The following is a 16,710-nucleotide window of genomic DNA, read 5'->3' as shown; positions in this document are numbered from 1 at the left end:
CCTCAGCCTTCCAAGTAGCTGGAACTACAGGCATGTGCTACCACACCAGGCTAATTTTTTGATTTGTTGTAGAGATGAGGTCTCACCAAGTTGCCCAGGGAGTCTTGAACCCGCGGGCTCAGGCAATTCACTCACCTCAGCCTCCCAAGGTGCGGAATTACAGGCTGAGCCACTGAGCCCAGCTTAATTTTTTGATTTATTGTAGAGATGAGGTCTCGCCAAGTTGCCCAGGCGGGTTTCGAACCCGCGGGCTCAGGCAATCCACCCACCTCTTCCTTCCAAGGCGCGGGATTACAGGCTGAGCCACCCAGCCTGGCTTCATGCAATAATTATCAGTGAATTCTAAACTAGCGGGTAAAATTTGGGTAGAAACAAGCCATTTACACCATTTTAAAATATTTCCCACAAGATAATTAATTACAAAGAGAAAAATGCAGTAGTAATTGTATAATGGAGAAACCCAGCAGATGGCGCCTTAACCAAGTGACCAGAGTTATCACCAGCAATGAGACAAAATAGACACCATGAACAACCTGACTCTAATTATGAGAAAACATCAAGTAAACCCAACTCAAGGAATACTCTACAAAATAAATGACCTACTGTACACTGCAAAAAAAAAGTCAAGCTCATGAAAGAAAAATATTTGAGGAACTATTCCAGATTAGAAGAGACTAAAGAGACCTGACAATTAAATGCATGATACTGGATTGGATCCTAAATTAGGTAAAACTGAAAACATTTTCACTTTTGAGACATTAGTGAGATAATTGACAAAATCTAAATAACATCTACAGATTAGGTAATGGTACTATGGCAATGTTAATTTCCTGATTTTATTCATCATAAAGAATGTCCTTGTTTTTAGGAAATAGACTATTGAATATTTAGTGGCAAAGGGGCATTATGTCTACTCAGTTCAGAAGAAATTTATATATATAACGGGGAGGGAGAGAAGCAAACATGGCACCATTTTGTCGAGTCATGATTACCACACATGGCAACATTTTGAGAAACCTAAATGAATAACATGGGAATACTTTGTATTTCAAAATTTTAAGATATTGATATCACAAAGATTCAGAAGTCAGCCTGAAAGGGCTTCCATTGGCCAACATGAGCACCAAAATGATTTAGTACAGTGGTGATGGTAAATCATTAAAAATCATGAATCTATATTGATAATAAATAGACAAATAAATTGAAAAGAAGAGACATCTCCTTTACAGCAGACTATTGAGGTCCAGTAGAGGGAATGAACTACATCTCAATAGGGCTGTTAAAAAATGTGATCCAGCCGGGCTCAGTGGCTCAGCCTGTAATCCTGCGCCTTGGGAGGCTGAGGTGAGTGGACTGCCTGAGCCCGCGGGTTTGAGACCCGCCTGGGCAACTTGGCGAGACCTCATCTCTACAATAAATAAAAAATTAGCCAGGTGTGGTAGCGCACGCCTGTAGTTCCAGCTACTTGGAAGGCTGAGGTGGGAGGATTGCTGGAGCCCAGCAGGCGAGGCTGCGGTTGCCAGGAGCAGCCACTGCACTCCAGTCTGGGCGACAGAGTGAGACTCCAACTCAAAAAAAAAAAAAATGTGATCCATGGATGAACAGATAACCAAATAGGGTCTATCTACTCAATGGAATATCATTCCATCTTAAAAAGGAAGAAAATCTTGTTACAGGTTACAGATGAACCCTGAGGACATTATGTGAAATGAAATAAGTCACTCAGAAAAAAAGACAAATACCAAATACTGCATTCTATTTGTAAAGGTATCTAAAGTTGTCAAACTCAGAGAAAGTAGAATGGTGGCTACCAGGTGCTGAGGAGAAAGAGAGACGGTGAGTTGCTGTTTAATAGGGATAGAGTTTCAGATTTACAAGTTCTAAAGATCTGCTTCACAGCAATGTGAACATACTTAACACTACTGAACCATACACTTTACAATGGTTAGCAGGGTAACCAGCTTCAGTGCCTGAATGCATTCTTTGCCTACAGGCATCCTGTAATCAAAAAATATCTTCTGTCCCCAGTGGTATGTCCATTATCAACAAACCTTAACACAAAATATAACAGATTACAGTGTAGAATTTACTGTACTGTGACAAGCTCACAACATCTATTCAATGCTTTTCACAGGGAGGAATAGCCAGGTATAGCTTTCATTTGAATAGTAACTCATTATTAGCATAATATTTTTCTAGATAATATGAGGCAAATACTATAAAGTGATCTTTTTCTAAATTTATCTGAATTCCACTGATTCTTAATGCAATGACAAAGAACATAAATAAAGAACTTACATCTTGCTAATGTCTTTGGACTCTGTGAAGGCACTGGCTGGTTGTCAATGTGTGAAAGAGGAAGTTTTGATTCCCCTTGGGATACCCAGCCTGGGAGAGGGAAAGTATCCATTATTAATCCAGTAGGAAGTTGCATCAGAAAGGCAAGAAAAGGTAAAAATATCTAAGTCCTCCAATTTTTGTGCCAGGGTAAGATTCCACAACATAAGAGGCATAAAACACTGAAAATGTATCCATAGTTATGTATTTTATTCAGTCACCTAAATTTCATTCCAGCTAGAATTAGATTAGACTTCCTTCATTTTTCAAAGCTATTTTGAAGCAAGTTTATAGGATTTTTAAAATAATAATTGCAAATGGAGAAGGTGAAGTTCTAAAAAGTCAGGAAGAGAAGGCCTGAGGTTAGAATGCTGAAAACTACAAATAGGTTTATGCCCTTGGACTCAATCCCATTCCTAGAAATTTATCTTAAGTAGATAATTTAATTGAAGGGAAAAAAAAATGCACCCATGATTATGTTTTTGCAGCATTATCTGTAATAGTGAACAAATAGAAACTAGGAAGGAATTAAGTAGACTATGGTGTATAAAGTTACAATACTATGTAATTTAAAAATCATTTATGAATATAGGAACACAGGGAATGTTTGTTGCAACATGGAAAAACTATGGGTGCTATAATTAAGCACTAGAAAGGAATGGATTATCCTCCCTAATCCCTTGTATAGAAGAAATCATCTGAGACCCAAGTTAGACAGGGTTCCTAGAACACAGATCTTCTAGCTTTCAGAACTGTCCACTTTCCTGGTCTACATCACAGGAGGAGAAGTAGTGGACATAGAGGAAAGATTGGTGAAGTAGAGTTCTGTATGGCAGGAGTCCAGAGGTCGGTCCCTCTTAACTGTTTAAACTGTCTTATGACCTTGACCAAGTCACTCAGACATGGTGAGTCTAAGAGTATTCTGCCTGCCTCCAGGCAGGAATCAGAGTGAATATTGTGAATGGTGAAATAAAATTGCTATTTCATTGCCAGAACCTAACAGAAAATTCCAGAGCTGCTAGAGATGTGGCGAGTTAGGGAAAAGAAGAGGAGTTTAGAGTGGAGAGTAAGTATAACTGCGGGACCATTGATATGCCATGCAAGAATAAATATTCTCTAAAATTAACACCTAAATTATTCTAGATAGAGTGCCTCTTTATCAAATTATACCATCCATTCTTTCTTTTAGGCTATTCAAGAAAATCTTACTTAGTGATTAACTGATATTTCTTTTACTTATCGAACTGTATGCTGCTATCATAAAAAGCACAAAGATGGCTCACCCTACATATCATGGCCTTGGGATGCTTGTAAATAAAGAATGAACATAAGTATTTTAATACAAAGTACAATGTATTAAGAGGCTAAAATCTGGCCAGGAATGCTGGTTTATACCTGTAATCCCAGCACTTTGGGAGGATTGCTTGAACCCAGGAGTTTGAGAACAGCCTGGACAACATAGTGAGACTGCGTTTCTACAAAACTAGAAAAAATTAGCCGGGTGTGGTGGTATGCGATTGTAGTGCCAGCTATTCGAGAGGCTAAGGAGGGAGAATCACCTGAGCCCAGGAGGTTGAGGCTGTGATGAACTGTGATCGTGCCACTGCACTCCAGCCTGGGCAACAGAGTGAGACTCCAACTTAAAACAAAAAAATCTGGCCAGGCTCCATGGCTCAGCCTGTAATCCCAGCACTTTGGGAGGCCAAGGTGACTGGACTGCCTGAGCCTGTAGGTTCGAGACCAGACCGGAAAACTTGGCTAGACCTCGTCTCTAATAAATAAACAAATTAGCCGGGTGCGGTAGCATGTGCCTGTAGTTTCAGCTGCTTGGAAGGCTGAGGCGGAAGGATTGCTGGGGCCCAGCGGGTTGAGTGAGACTCCAACTCAAAAAAAAAATCTAGGGGATAAAAGACAAGGATATAAAGGAAGATGAACTATGATTATAGCCACGAAAACACATCAAGCACTATGGGAGACCAAAGGAGGGAGAAACAGCTTCTATTTGGCAGTACCAGGAAGGGCTTCAAGGACTGGCAGGCAGGGAGAAAACACAGGACTGGAAATCTAACACACAGGCTCAAGTTCATGCTCCATTCCTAAACATCGTAAACAGAAGAAGCAGTGCAAGCAAAGGCACCAGGGATCTGTAGTTCTTCATGTGGCTACAGAAGGGAAGTGGGACACGAGTGGAAGGCAGGCGCAGGCAGTCTTTGTCCTGGAGCCCAAGGGGCTCAGTTCCTAAAGATGTAAGCAGAGTACTGGCATCAGAGCCTGCTTCTTGGAGAGAGAGCCCAGGAGGATGAACTGGGGGCTAGAGGCCTATCAGGAACTCGCTTGCAGCAACCCAGGAAACCAAGTGAGGCTCCAGGGGCTCTGGGGTAGAGGCTGAGAGGAGTGGGAAATAAGAGAACTGGTTCAGAAACAGAACTGACAGCAAAGACGGATGCTGGATGGTGGAACCGCAGGTGAGTAGAGTCTTCAGGAAAGCGCCACCTGACCTTTCTCCCACAGTCCTCCGCCTAGCTGCCTTGTCCAGAGGCTGCTCTGAAGCCAGCCTCCAGGGTGGTTCCTTTTTCTCTCGTCAACTCTGAACCCACAGGAAAAGAAACACCAAGTTTTGCTTGATGGAAGAAATGAGATATCACCTGCCCTAGGTAGAAGTAATGAGCAGGTCAGTGGTTTTAAACAAGGCACATGGGAAAGTCAGTGTGGAAACACGGGGTTTGATGGAGGTAGCAGGTTTGATGGGCAGCCCTAGTTTAGTCTTCTTGACAGCTGCCAGTGGTTATATTTGATATTTTTTTCCAATCAACTGGTATGACTGCCGATTTTAGCTAATAATGCTCACGTTAAAATTGATCTTCTGGTTGATTATAGCATTAACAAGCACACAGTTTTGCTTCACAAAGATAAAATAAGGCACATGTGCCCAAATATGTCATAGACACTTACTGTTGAAAGCTCCAGGAGCGTGAAGGCCAAGGTCGAAGAGCTGAGAAGGAAGGAATCGAGAGGAATGAGCAAGAGGCTCAGACCCCATGGAAGCCTCCTGGGACAAGAGACTGGCATTGGGGCTCCCAAAGGTGGTCTGACATTCTTGGGCAAATTCACTAGCACTTGAAGAACCAGAACTCAGGAGGTTGTTCAGAAATGGGAATTCCTTCTCAAAGTCTTCTCCTTCCAATGAATACACAGGTAGCTCTTTTGCCACTGTTAAGTACAAATGAAAAAAGAAAGATTTTTTTTCTTTTTGAGGAAGTTAAAGGAGGATATAGGACAAATCAAATTTATGCCATTGTTCTCATACTGTATTAACATAATTTTAATGAACAACTAAGTTGGAAGTTTATACAAAAATTATTTTTAATTAGGTAGGCTTTAGATGAAAACGGCTACATTTCACAATGGAGCTATAACAATTATGAATATTCTGTCTACTACCTATAGAAACCACAGGAGATACAAAAAGACATAGAAACAAATTAATAATAGGAGATTGGCTGGGCACAGTGGCTCACACCTATAATCTCAGCGTTTGGAAGGTTGAGGCAGGAGGATAGGAGTTCAAGACCACCCTAAACAACATAGGGAGACCCTGTCTGTACAAAAAACTTAAAGCAAAAAAATTCCTCCACCTGAAAATTTTAAAACCTTCTACCAAATAACTCTTGGTTGAAAGGGGAATGAACTTTCTGAAAAATAATAAAGGAAACATTTCATATCATAACTCATGGTGTTAAGTAAACAACAGAAAGCCATTAGTTTGGACTGAGCTTCTACACTAGGCCCAGCAGATCGTTTTAAAGTTCCACACCACCAAACCAAACTAGGTTGTTTATCTGACTTTCAAGAAATCAGGAGAGATAGAAGGAGGGAGGGAAGGAGAAAAAGGGAGGGAGAAAGAGAGAAAAAAATAGCCAAATTCCCACAGGCCAGTCCTAGCTGGCAGGATGAGGAAGTCCCCTCTGCATTAACCTTACAAGAAAAGTAACTTTAGATCTTTTTGTTTTGTTTTGTTTCTGCTTTCCTCGGCCCCTTTCTGTCAATAAAACCAACCTCTTCTGCTCAGCCCATTGTTCTATATAATAGAATGTGTTGCCTGATTCTAGAATTGCAGATGAAAGCCAATTATGATCTTTAAATTTGCTGTAATTTTGTCTTTTAGCAATGGAATACTTAAATAACAGTGAGCAGAGGAAAAATCATAGCCAGTCCTTAGACACCTTTATCAGAAAAAATGAGAGGGAGAGGCCTCTGGCATGGCATAAAGAAGAGCTCCACAGAACTGTATCCCAGTGTAATTGGTGAAATTAAAAGAAAAAAAGAAAACAAGCATTTAAAGTCTTTGGAAATGGTCCCAAGGACATATAGTAAATAAAGAAATGTTTACTCAAGAAAATCTACTCGAATTCAGGAAAAACAATGAAAGTCTGTGGCATTTGAACTGAGAACCATTCCCATCTTCCCCATTTCCAAAAAGAAAGGAATTCCACTCTAACCTGGTACAGCCAAGAACACAGGGCTCCCCTATCCCCAGCTCTCAGTCCAGGGCAGGCTTCCCAGGAAAGGCAGGATGCCAGCATTTCATAGTGTGTCCCCAGTTGCCTACTGCTAAGGCTAGGTCCAGCTGAGTACAATGAAAAGGTAGAAATCCATTTCCCACCCAGACCTTATTCATGAATGGAGACTCTGAGTTTGGTGTGGTGTGCTGAGAACACTGGGCCCCTGGCCACTTGACCCTGCTTGTAAAGTGGTTTCATGAAGAAAGAGGCAAGCCAAGAAGACCTGAGGCCATTGTCACCAACTCCCCCCACCCCATCCAGCACTCAGGTCCTAGAGTAAGGATAACACTCAGAGATAAGCATACCACTTTCCTCACTCTCAAACCCCAACTTAGAGATTTTTCTTCAGGGGTAGAAGCAGACCATAAAACAGCTCCTAATCTCATCCCGAAGGAACTGACTTCATCTGCAACAAAGTGTGGAGAAGTTCAACCCTAAGGGTGCTCTCAAAAACAGTAGAGGCATAGTGAAAGGCATTTGGGAAAAGACTAGTCATTTCATTGGATAGGTAGGCTAAACTGTAGGGTCAGCTAGTTTACCTAAAAGAACCAGGGAAAAAGCCAGCTGAGGTCAGAACAAATTTCAAATAGGAAATTCGGGAACTATTCCTTCAAAGAAGTCCATATTTGAATGGTTTATTCTGTGGAACAATTTATGCTCTGAGGCATTGTTGAAACCAATAGAGCAATCAGCTGGAAATCAGTGGAGCTTAACAGCTGGTGTAGTCAGGGAGACAGACTATCAGAGAGCTCTGCTAAAGACGGTGTCATCCTAGGCTGACTGTGGACATATCTGAACCTGCATCCTATAGGGCAGGGTATCCCCCAACCCCCAGGTCACAGTACCAGCCCATGGCCTGTTGGGAACCTGGCCACAACAGCAGGAGGTAAGCGGTGGGCAAGCCAATTATTTACAGCCGCTCCTCATCACTTGCATTACTGCCTGAACTCTGCATTCTGTCAGATCAATGGTGGCATTAGATTCTCATAGGAGGATGAACCCTATTGTGAACTGCACATGCAAGGGATCTAGATGGCATGCTCCTTATGAGAATCTAATACCTGATGATCTGAAGTGGAGCTAAGGCAGTGATGCTACAGCTGGGGAGTGGCTGCAAATATAGATTAACATTAGCAGTGAGGTTTGACTGCACATCCACCATCTCGCCACCCCTGCCAGTCTGTGGAAAAATTGTCTTCCACAAAACTGATCCTTGATGACAAAAAGGTTGGGGACCACTGCCATAGGTAATGCCACCATTGGGGGTGAGGAGGATGAAAAAAGACTCCATTAAAGTAATCCAGCATATCACTAAGCAAATAAATAGAAGTCTCAGAGCAGGGGACCATACCCAAAGCTACTAAAATATATTACCCAAAATCTCCAGTTTCCAGGAACAAAAAAATTATGATGCATGCAAAGTAACAGGAAAGTATGATCCATACACCAACAAGACAGCATATAACAGAAACTAAACGTAGGGCAAGTAAATGTCAGATTAATAGACAAAGCCTTCAAAGTAGCCCTTATAAATATATTCAAAGATTAAAGGAAACCATGATTAAAGAAATAAGAAAAGATAGCTAGTCTGAAGCAGGGAAGAGGAATTTTAAAAATTAAATGGAGAATCTTATAAATCTACAAAAAAAAAAGAGAAAGGTATGATGATGATGCAGCATCATACAGAGAATATCAATAAGGAGACAGAACTTATAAAGAAAAGCAAAACCAAATGTACTTTTCTGGAGTACATTTAGTCCAGTAACTAAAATGAAAATTTCACTAGAGGGGCATAATAGTAGAAATGAACTAGCAGAAGGAAAAAATGGCTAATTTGAAGACTAATAGAGGTTATGCAATCCACGAGCAGAAGGGGAAAAAAAGAATAAATAGAGTCGCAGAAAAATGTTAGGACAAAGTTAAGCATACCGATATAAGCATCTTGGCAGTCTTAGAAGAACAGAAGACAACAGCCAGGTACAATAGTTCACGTCTGTAATCCCAGCACTTTGGGAGCAGAGGCGGGAGGACTGCCTGAGCCCAGGGGTTCATAACCAGCCTGGTCAAATTGGTGAGACCTTGTCTCTATTACAAATTAAAAATATTAACCGGGCATGGTGGCATGAGCCTGTAGTACCAGCTGCTTAGAAGGCTGAGGTGGAAGGATCACCTGAACCCAGCAGGTTGAGGCTGTGGGGGGCATGAGTGTGTCACAGCACTCCAGGAGAGCCTGAGCACCAGAGACTCTGACTCAAAAAACAAAAAACAAAAGTACCAAAAGCTTTTTTATGAAGCTCCACAATTTGATATTCATATTGAAAAATAAACATGCAGGCCAGGCTTGGTGGCTCAGCGTGTAATCTCAGCACTTTGGGAGGCCAAGGCAAGTGGAATGCCTGAGTCCGTGGGTTCAAGACCCACCCAGGCAACTTGGCAAGACCTCATCTCTACAATAAAATAAAAAATTATCAGCCTGTAATCCTGTGCTTTGGAAGGCCAAGGTAAGTGAATTGCCTGAGCCCGTGGGTTTGAGACCTGCCTGGGCAACTTGGCAAGACCTCATCTCTACAATAAATCAAAAAATTAGCCGGGTGTAGTAGCGCACACCTGTAGTTCCAGCTACTTGGAAGGCTGAGGCAGAAGGATCACCGGAGTCCAGCAGTCGCGGCTGCAGTGGCCGGGAGCGGCCACTGCACTCCAGTCTGGGCGACAGAGTGAGACTCCAACTCAAAAAAAAAAAAAAAAATTAGCCAGGTGTGGTAGTGCGTGCCTGTAGTTCTGGCTACTTGGAAGGCTGGGGCTGAAGATTCAGCAGGTTGAGGCTGTGGTGGCCGGGAGTGTGCCACTGCATTTCCAGTTTGGGCGACAGAGTGAGACTCCAACTCAAAAAAAAAAAAATAAAGATGAATAAACATGCAAACATAGCTAAGAATATAATAAAAAGACAGGGGAATGCTAGCCTTGCAAGATATTAAAAACAATAAGAAAGTTTCTATAATTAAAACTATGTGGTACTGGTGCATGCACACACCAATGAAATATACAAAAGTTCAAAAATATACCTAAGTACCTACCGCAATCTAGCATATGATGTTATCTCAAAATATCAGGACAAAGATGACATTTAAAAAAATTATCTAAAGAATAGCCATTTGCAAAAAAGGTAACATCAATTCATTGCTAACACCATATACAGGAACAAACAAATGAATTGGAGATCTAAATGTAAAAAAACTATGAAAATACTGGAAGTATAAGACAATTCCTGTATAACCTGGTTTTGAGAAAAGCTTCCCAACTGTGACTAAAGTCCAGACCCAAATCAAAGGAAAGAGTAATAAATTTGATTACATGTAAAACAAAATTGGTGGGGGGCAACCCCTTCAGGTCCCCTCCCACTGTGGGAGTTTATTGTCCTCTCAATATATCTTGCTTTCAAAAAAAAATTTTTATTTTTGTTTTTTATATTTTTGAGTTGGAGTCTCACAGCATCACCCAGGCTGGAGTGCAGTAGCATGCCCACAGCCACCCTAGCAGCGACCTGCTGGGCTCAAGCGATTCTTCCACCTCAGCCTTCCAAGTAGCTGAAACTACAGGTGCACACTATCACGCCCAGCTAATTTTTGATTTGTTGTAGAGACGAGGTCTCGCCAAGTTGTCCGCACTGGTTTCAAACCCGCAGGCTCAGGCAATCCACTCTCCTCAGCCTCTGGGATTACAGGCAGAGCCACCGAGCCCAGCCAGTTTTTAAAGAAACATGCTAAATCAAAAGACAAATAACGACTGGGCATGGTGGGCTCATGCCTACAATCCCAGCACTTTGGAAGGCCAAGGTGAGAGGATTGCCTGACCCCAGGGGTTCAAGACCAGCCTGGGCAACTTGATGAGACATCATCTCTACAATAAATAAAAAAATTAGCCAAGCATGGTGGCACTTTCCTGTAGATTCAGCTACTTGGAAGGTTGAGACAGAAAGATCACCTTAGCCTAGCAGGTCCAGGCTGTGTTGGCTGTGAGCGTGTCACTGCACTCCAGCATGGGCAACAAAGTGAGACTCCAACCTAAAAAAAAAAAAAAAAAAAAGACAACAAACTAGGAGAAAATGTTTGCAACATAATTGCTTGGAAAATATAGTCAAGGTAGTTTTTTCCTGTTTAGAAAGTACCTTAAGGTTGATTTAGTCTTGATAATTCACTTACAGATAAGGAGATGTTGGGGGCATACTTTTATTTATTAAATGACTTTAATTTCTTCATTATTGAATGACATTTAATATTTTGCTAGTATCTCATGATATTGGATGTACAAAAAATTGTGTTCTTTCATTCAATAACTCTTTCCTGAGTACCTATATTGCTGGATGGTAGAGAGACATGAGAAAGTAAAATAGACACAGTCCTAGCTGTTCTCTCAGTGATACAGACACATTCCAATAGGGCCCAAACATACAAAACAAAGAATTATTTTATTTCCATTGTGATTGCTACAAAGTAGAAGTACATAATCGCATTCCTGTGTAGAGACCTATACAGTTTCTAATGTTAAGGACATAAATGTTAAATAAAAATGGAAGAATTTTAAATGATAAATTATTCATACATATATAGTAAAATGTTAATTTCTTACCATTTTCAGAGTTAGAAAACTGAGATGCTCCAAATTCTTTCATTTGAAAATGTTTTTCCGTGTGATCTTTTGGTTGCCAAAACAAAAGCACACAAAAGATAAGTTGAACAAGAAGAAATTTAGCATGCTTACTTACTAAAATATTTTATAATTAGATCAAGTGTCCAGCTGACCAAATCCGATTATAATACATATAAAAGAAGATGTAAAATGTTAAAGAATCATATATAAAAATCATATTTGTATGACAAATAGCATTACAATACCACAGATAGATACTCAAGTTCTCTCTCATGTCTAGGTCTTTGATGTCTTATTCCAAAGCCCACTCCCTCCCTGGTGAACCTATCTTTATTCTACACTATCTGACAGGCCATTTTATATTTGTTCTGCCTGATCTCTGTGACGCTGACACTGTGACACAAAGGATGTTCATTTTATGTTGAATGAATGGATATAGTCTACATTATTTATTTATTTATTGAGAGACAGTCTTACGCCACTGCCCAGGCTGGAGTGCAGTGGTGCGATCAGAGCTCAGTGCAGTCTCAAACTCCTGGGTTCAAGTGATCTTCCCACCTCAGCCTCTTGAGTAGCTAAGCCTACAGGCACGCACCAATACCTAATGCTAATTTTTCCTATTTTTTGTAGAAATAGGGTCTTACAATGTTGGCCAGGTTAGTCTGGAACTCCTGGCCTCAAATACAGATTGACAGATAAGGAAGCTACAGAATAAATTAGGTTTTAAGTTCAAATACATAGTTTAGAAATGTTGAAAAAGTACAGAAGATAAAAAAGAAAAAAAAGAACTTTATCAGTAAGACTTTTAGTTGAACACAGGAAAAAAGTAGAGGAGAAAATCTGAGAATGAAAGAGATTCCAGAGATGGTCAGAGAAAGAATGAAGAGAATCAGGGTTAGGGCAGGAGAGCAGGAATTGGTGACAGGAGAGGCAGAAGCACACCAGGGAAAGCAGATAAGCTACAGAAATAGAGTTGAGAAAGGGACACATACGTTCAGGGTCCTGAAGAAAGCGTTGCTACAGAAGATTAAGGGCCCCCTCCTTCTTCTCTCTCCTCCTGAAACCTTCAGTAATGATCTGCTTTACTCCACACTGCCTTTGGTATGGATTCATGTGGGGTTTGGTTTCACTTTATTTTAATGCTATAGATGCATGAGATTGGGATCAAGACAGGCATACTAGTAAGAAAGTTCTAGCTTTTCGAAAGGACTAGTTTTATTCCACAATATGAAATACCAATTGAGTTAATATTTTAGAGCATAAATGTTTGAGGACATTTCAAATTACTTCCTCAAGATAGTTCTTAAAGTAAGATTATTCAAGTGTGGGATATTTTCATTTTTCTCAGAAAATTTGTCCTAGTTTCCACCCCTACAAGTAGTGCTGGTGTTATTTTGGTTTCAGAGACACTGAACAGCTTCAAAGTGTTCTTATTAGTATGGCCAACAAAAAATGCTACCTAGAAATTTAGTAGACTAGATACTTAGAAGCATCTTCCCTTGCAAAAAAGAAAAAAAACCTTAAAAACCTTGCTGAAACTACAAAATAGGTCAGGCTCAGTGGCTCAAGCCTGTAATCCCAGCACTTTGGGAGGCTGAGGTAAGAGGATTGCCTGAGCCCGCAGGTTTGAGACCAGCCTGGGCAACTTGGCAAGACCTCATCTCTTCTACAATAAATTTTTTTTAAAAAGTAGCCTGTAGTTCTGGCAACTTAGAAAGCTGAGGCGGAAGGATCGCTGGAGCCCAGAAGGTTGCCCCTGGGGTGGCTGTGAGTGTGCCACTGCACTCTAGTCTGGGTAAGGGAGTGAGACCCCAACTCAAAAAAATAAAATTTTTTTTTAAAAATTACAAAATACATTATTTTTTCTGTTTTGGCTCCTAAATATAAAATATATCTTTAATGCATTGTTGGACTTATTAGAAATAAACAAAATGTCACCTGAAACCAGAGCCAGGAAGATGAGCAGCAAACTAAGACGAAAGGCAGATGCCCCAGGGGTAGTGCCCATATTGACACTGCTCACTAGATAAAACCCTGCGCAAACACTAAGAAACTGAGCTGAACCCAGGATTCTTACCTTAAGCCAAGGCCCTGGAGAGAGGTGAAGTGATCACCAGGATGAGAGTCATGAGCCACTATGCCTAGTTGAATTTTCTTAGCAAAATATTCTCTAGGCCTTTAGGATTCTCACAGGTCATGAGTAAACAAATATTGGCTCATCATCGAAAATCACTGAACAAGCTACCACAAGAAAGTTGGGAAATACCAACAGATAATAAACTTAGATACCCAAAGACTTCAAATATTTGTAATTCTAGGTATAGAGATGAGTCCAAAAAGTGAGAAAGAACAAGGAACTGTGAAAATGAACAAGGCAGATTTATAAAAGAACCACACAGAACTTTTAGAAATAAAAAATATAGTTGCTGGAAGGAAAAAGTCCTCAATGTATACATTAGTAGATTAGATACAACAAGAGATAATTAGTGAGAAATAGAGATGAATGACTCCCCAGTATGCAGTATAGAGTGAAAGGGCATGGAATTGTGAAAGAGAAGTTAAACGATATGAGGAGTGGGATGGAAGGTGCACCCACAAGCTTCTTGGAGTTCTGGAAGGAGAGAAGAGAGAAAATAGAGGAGAAACAATATTTTATTTATTTTTATTTTTTTATTTTATTTTTATTTTTTGAGTTGCAGTCTCACTCTGTCGCCCAGACTGGAGTGCAGTGGCCGCTCCCGGCCACCACAGCCTCGACCTGCTGGGCTCCGGCGATCCTTCCGCCTCAGCCTTCCGAGTAGCTGGAATTACAGGCATGTGCTACCACGCCTGGCTGATTTTTTGATTTATTGTAGAGATGAGGTCTTGCTGCCCAGGCGGGTCTCAAACCCGTGGGCTCAGGCAATCCACTCACCTCAGCCTCCCAAAGGCGCGGGATTACAGGCTGAGCCACCGAGCCTGGCAGAAACAATATTTTAAAAGATAGTGGTTGAGCTTATACATATTTCATCACACTAAAAAAATAATGGTTGGGCATTTTCCAGAGCTAATAAAAGACAAAAATACAAGGATCACAATTTATGCCATCAAAGAGTAAAACAACAAAGATGACATCTAGACATTGCACTGAAAGAGCAGAACACTAAAAACAAAGAGCACATCCTAAAAGAAGCTAGAGAAAAAAGTCAAATTCACTATAAAAGAATAATAATTATAGGCCGGGTTCAGTGGCTCAGCCTGTAATCCCAGCACTTTGGGAGGCCGAGGCAAGTGGATTGCCTGAGGCCAAGGGTTCGAGACCAACCCAGGCAACTTGGCGAGACCTCATCTCTACAATAAATCACAAAAACTAGTGAAGCAGTGGTTGTGTACATATGTAGTTCCAGCTACTTGGAAGGCTGAGGCGGAAGGATCGCCTGAGCCCAATAGTTCGACGCAGGGGTGGCCATGAGTGTGCCACTGCACTCCAGTCTGGGCAACAGAGTGAGACTCCAACTCAAAAAAAACAAAAAAACAAAACAAGAACAATAATTATACTAAAAGAAGATCTCTCAATATCAAACACAGAAGGCAAAAAACAGTAGAACAATATTATTATTATTTTTAGTTGGATTCTTACTCTGTCACCCAGGCTGGAGTACAATGGCATGATCATGGCTCACCGCACGCAGCTTGACTTCCTGGACTCAGGTGATCCTTCCATCTCAGCCTCTAGAGTAACTTGCACTACAGGCACACACTAACCACACCTGGCTAATTTTTTTGAGTTTTTGTAGAAATGAGGTCTTGCTATGTTTCCCAGGCTAGTCTCAAACTCCCAGGCTCAAGCAATCCTCAGCCTCAGCCTCCCAAAGTGCTGTGATTACAGATGTGAGCCATGTGCCCAGCCTAGAACAATATTTTTGAAGTTCTGAATGAAAATACCAATCAACGTAAAATCATTTATTGAGCAAAACTACCTCTCAAAAAAGAAATAACAATATTTCCAGGTATACTTAAGCCAAGTTTACTACCACAAGATTTTTATTAGAATTTCTAAACTGGCCAGGAGCAGCGGCTCATGCCTGTAATCACAGCACTTTGGGAGGTCAAGGTAAGAGGACTGTCTGAGCTTAGGGGTTCGATTGGTAAGACCTCGTCTCTACAATAAATCAAAAATTAGCTGGGCGTGGTAGTGCATGCCTGTGGTTCCAGCTACTTGGAAGGCTGAGGCGGAAGTATCACCTGAGCCCAGCAGGTGGAAGCTGTGGTGGCCACGAGCATGCCACTGCACTCCAGCCTGGGTGACAGAATGAGACTCTGACTCAAAAAAAAAAAAAAAAAAAGAATTTCTAAACTAAAGCAAGTAGTTAATGAAAAAAAATGAGCTCACAATGAAGATTTGAAATATAGAAAGAAATAGCAAAAAAGGAAAAATGTTGATAAATCTCATTAATATTTCTTTATAAAACAAGAATGTTCTACTTTGTAGAAAATTAGAAAGATAAATAAAAATAAAATGTATAACTCCCAAATAAATACATGGAAAAAAGAACTGAGAAAACTTTAAAAACAAATGAAAACACCTTAAATCTAAAATAAGACAAAACAGGAGACAAAAAAGTGGGAGTAGAAGCATAAAATAAATAGAAAACAGAGAGTACAGATCCAAATATAGTGATAGTATACATAAATGGACTAAACTCACCAATTAAAAGAATGATAAATTGACATATTTAGCTTTTTTTTTTTTGGTCAGAGTCTCACTCTGTCACCCAGGCTGGAGTGCAGTGGCATGCTCATGGCCATCCCAGCGTCGACCTGCTGGGCTCAGGCGATCCTGCTGCCTCAGCCTTCCATATGTTTAGCTTTTTTAAAAAAATCCATCTAAATCTGTTTATGGGAGGTATATCTAAGATATAAGAATATGGGAAAGTTGAAATTTTTAAAAGGATATAAAATGTATGCCAAGAAAATACAAAATAAAAGAAAGCTAGTTATGCTTACTAATATCATACAAAGAAGACCTTAAGTCAAAAAATATTGTTTTATTTATTTATTTATTTTTGAGTTGGAGTATCACTCCATCGCCTGCTGGGCTCCATGATCTTTCCATCTCAGCCTTCCAAGTAGCCAGAACTACAGACACGCACTACCATGCCTGGCAATTTTTTGATTTTTTTAT

At 40.6% G+C, this 16,710-nt stretch overlaps 1 protein-coding gene across 1 annotated transcript in view; it reads right to left on the bottom strand.

Annotated features, from left to right (window-relative positions):
• LOC103256315 (islet cell autoantigen 1-like protein) overlaps nt 1-16,710 on the bottom strand; it is a gene marked incomplete at its 5' end in the record, with an annotated part of 32,844 nt that overhangs the window by 4,513 nt on the left and 11,621 nt on the right. The window contains 3 exons of the mRNA XM_008054208.1: nt 2,299-2,388; nt 5,290-5,547; nt 11,526-11,591. Coding sequence (XP_008052399.1) covers nt 2,299-2,388; nt 5,290-5,547; nt 11,526-11,591 — 414 coding nt within the window. The remainder of the gene's footprint in view (nt 1-2,298; nt 2,389-5,289; nt 5,548-11,525; nt 11,592-16,710) is intronic.

Source organism: Carlito syrichta, unplaced genomic scaffold (genome assembly GCF_000164805.1).
Source record: "Carlito syrichta isolate Samal-C Ts95f unplaced genomic scaffold, Tarsius_syrichta-2.0.1 Scaffold289248, whole genome shotgun sequence".
Classification (NCBI taxonomy): Eukaryota; Metazoa; Chordata; class Mammalia; order Primates; family Tarsiidae; genus Carlito; species Carlito syrichta.
Note: the sequence above shows the minus strand (reverse complement) of the source record. Positions and strands in the feature narration are given on the sequence as shown.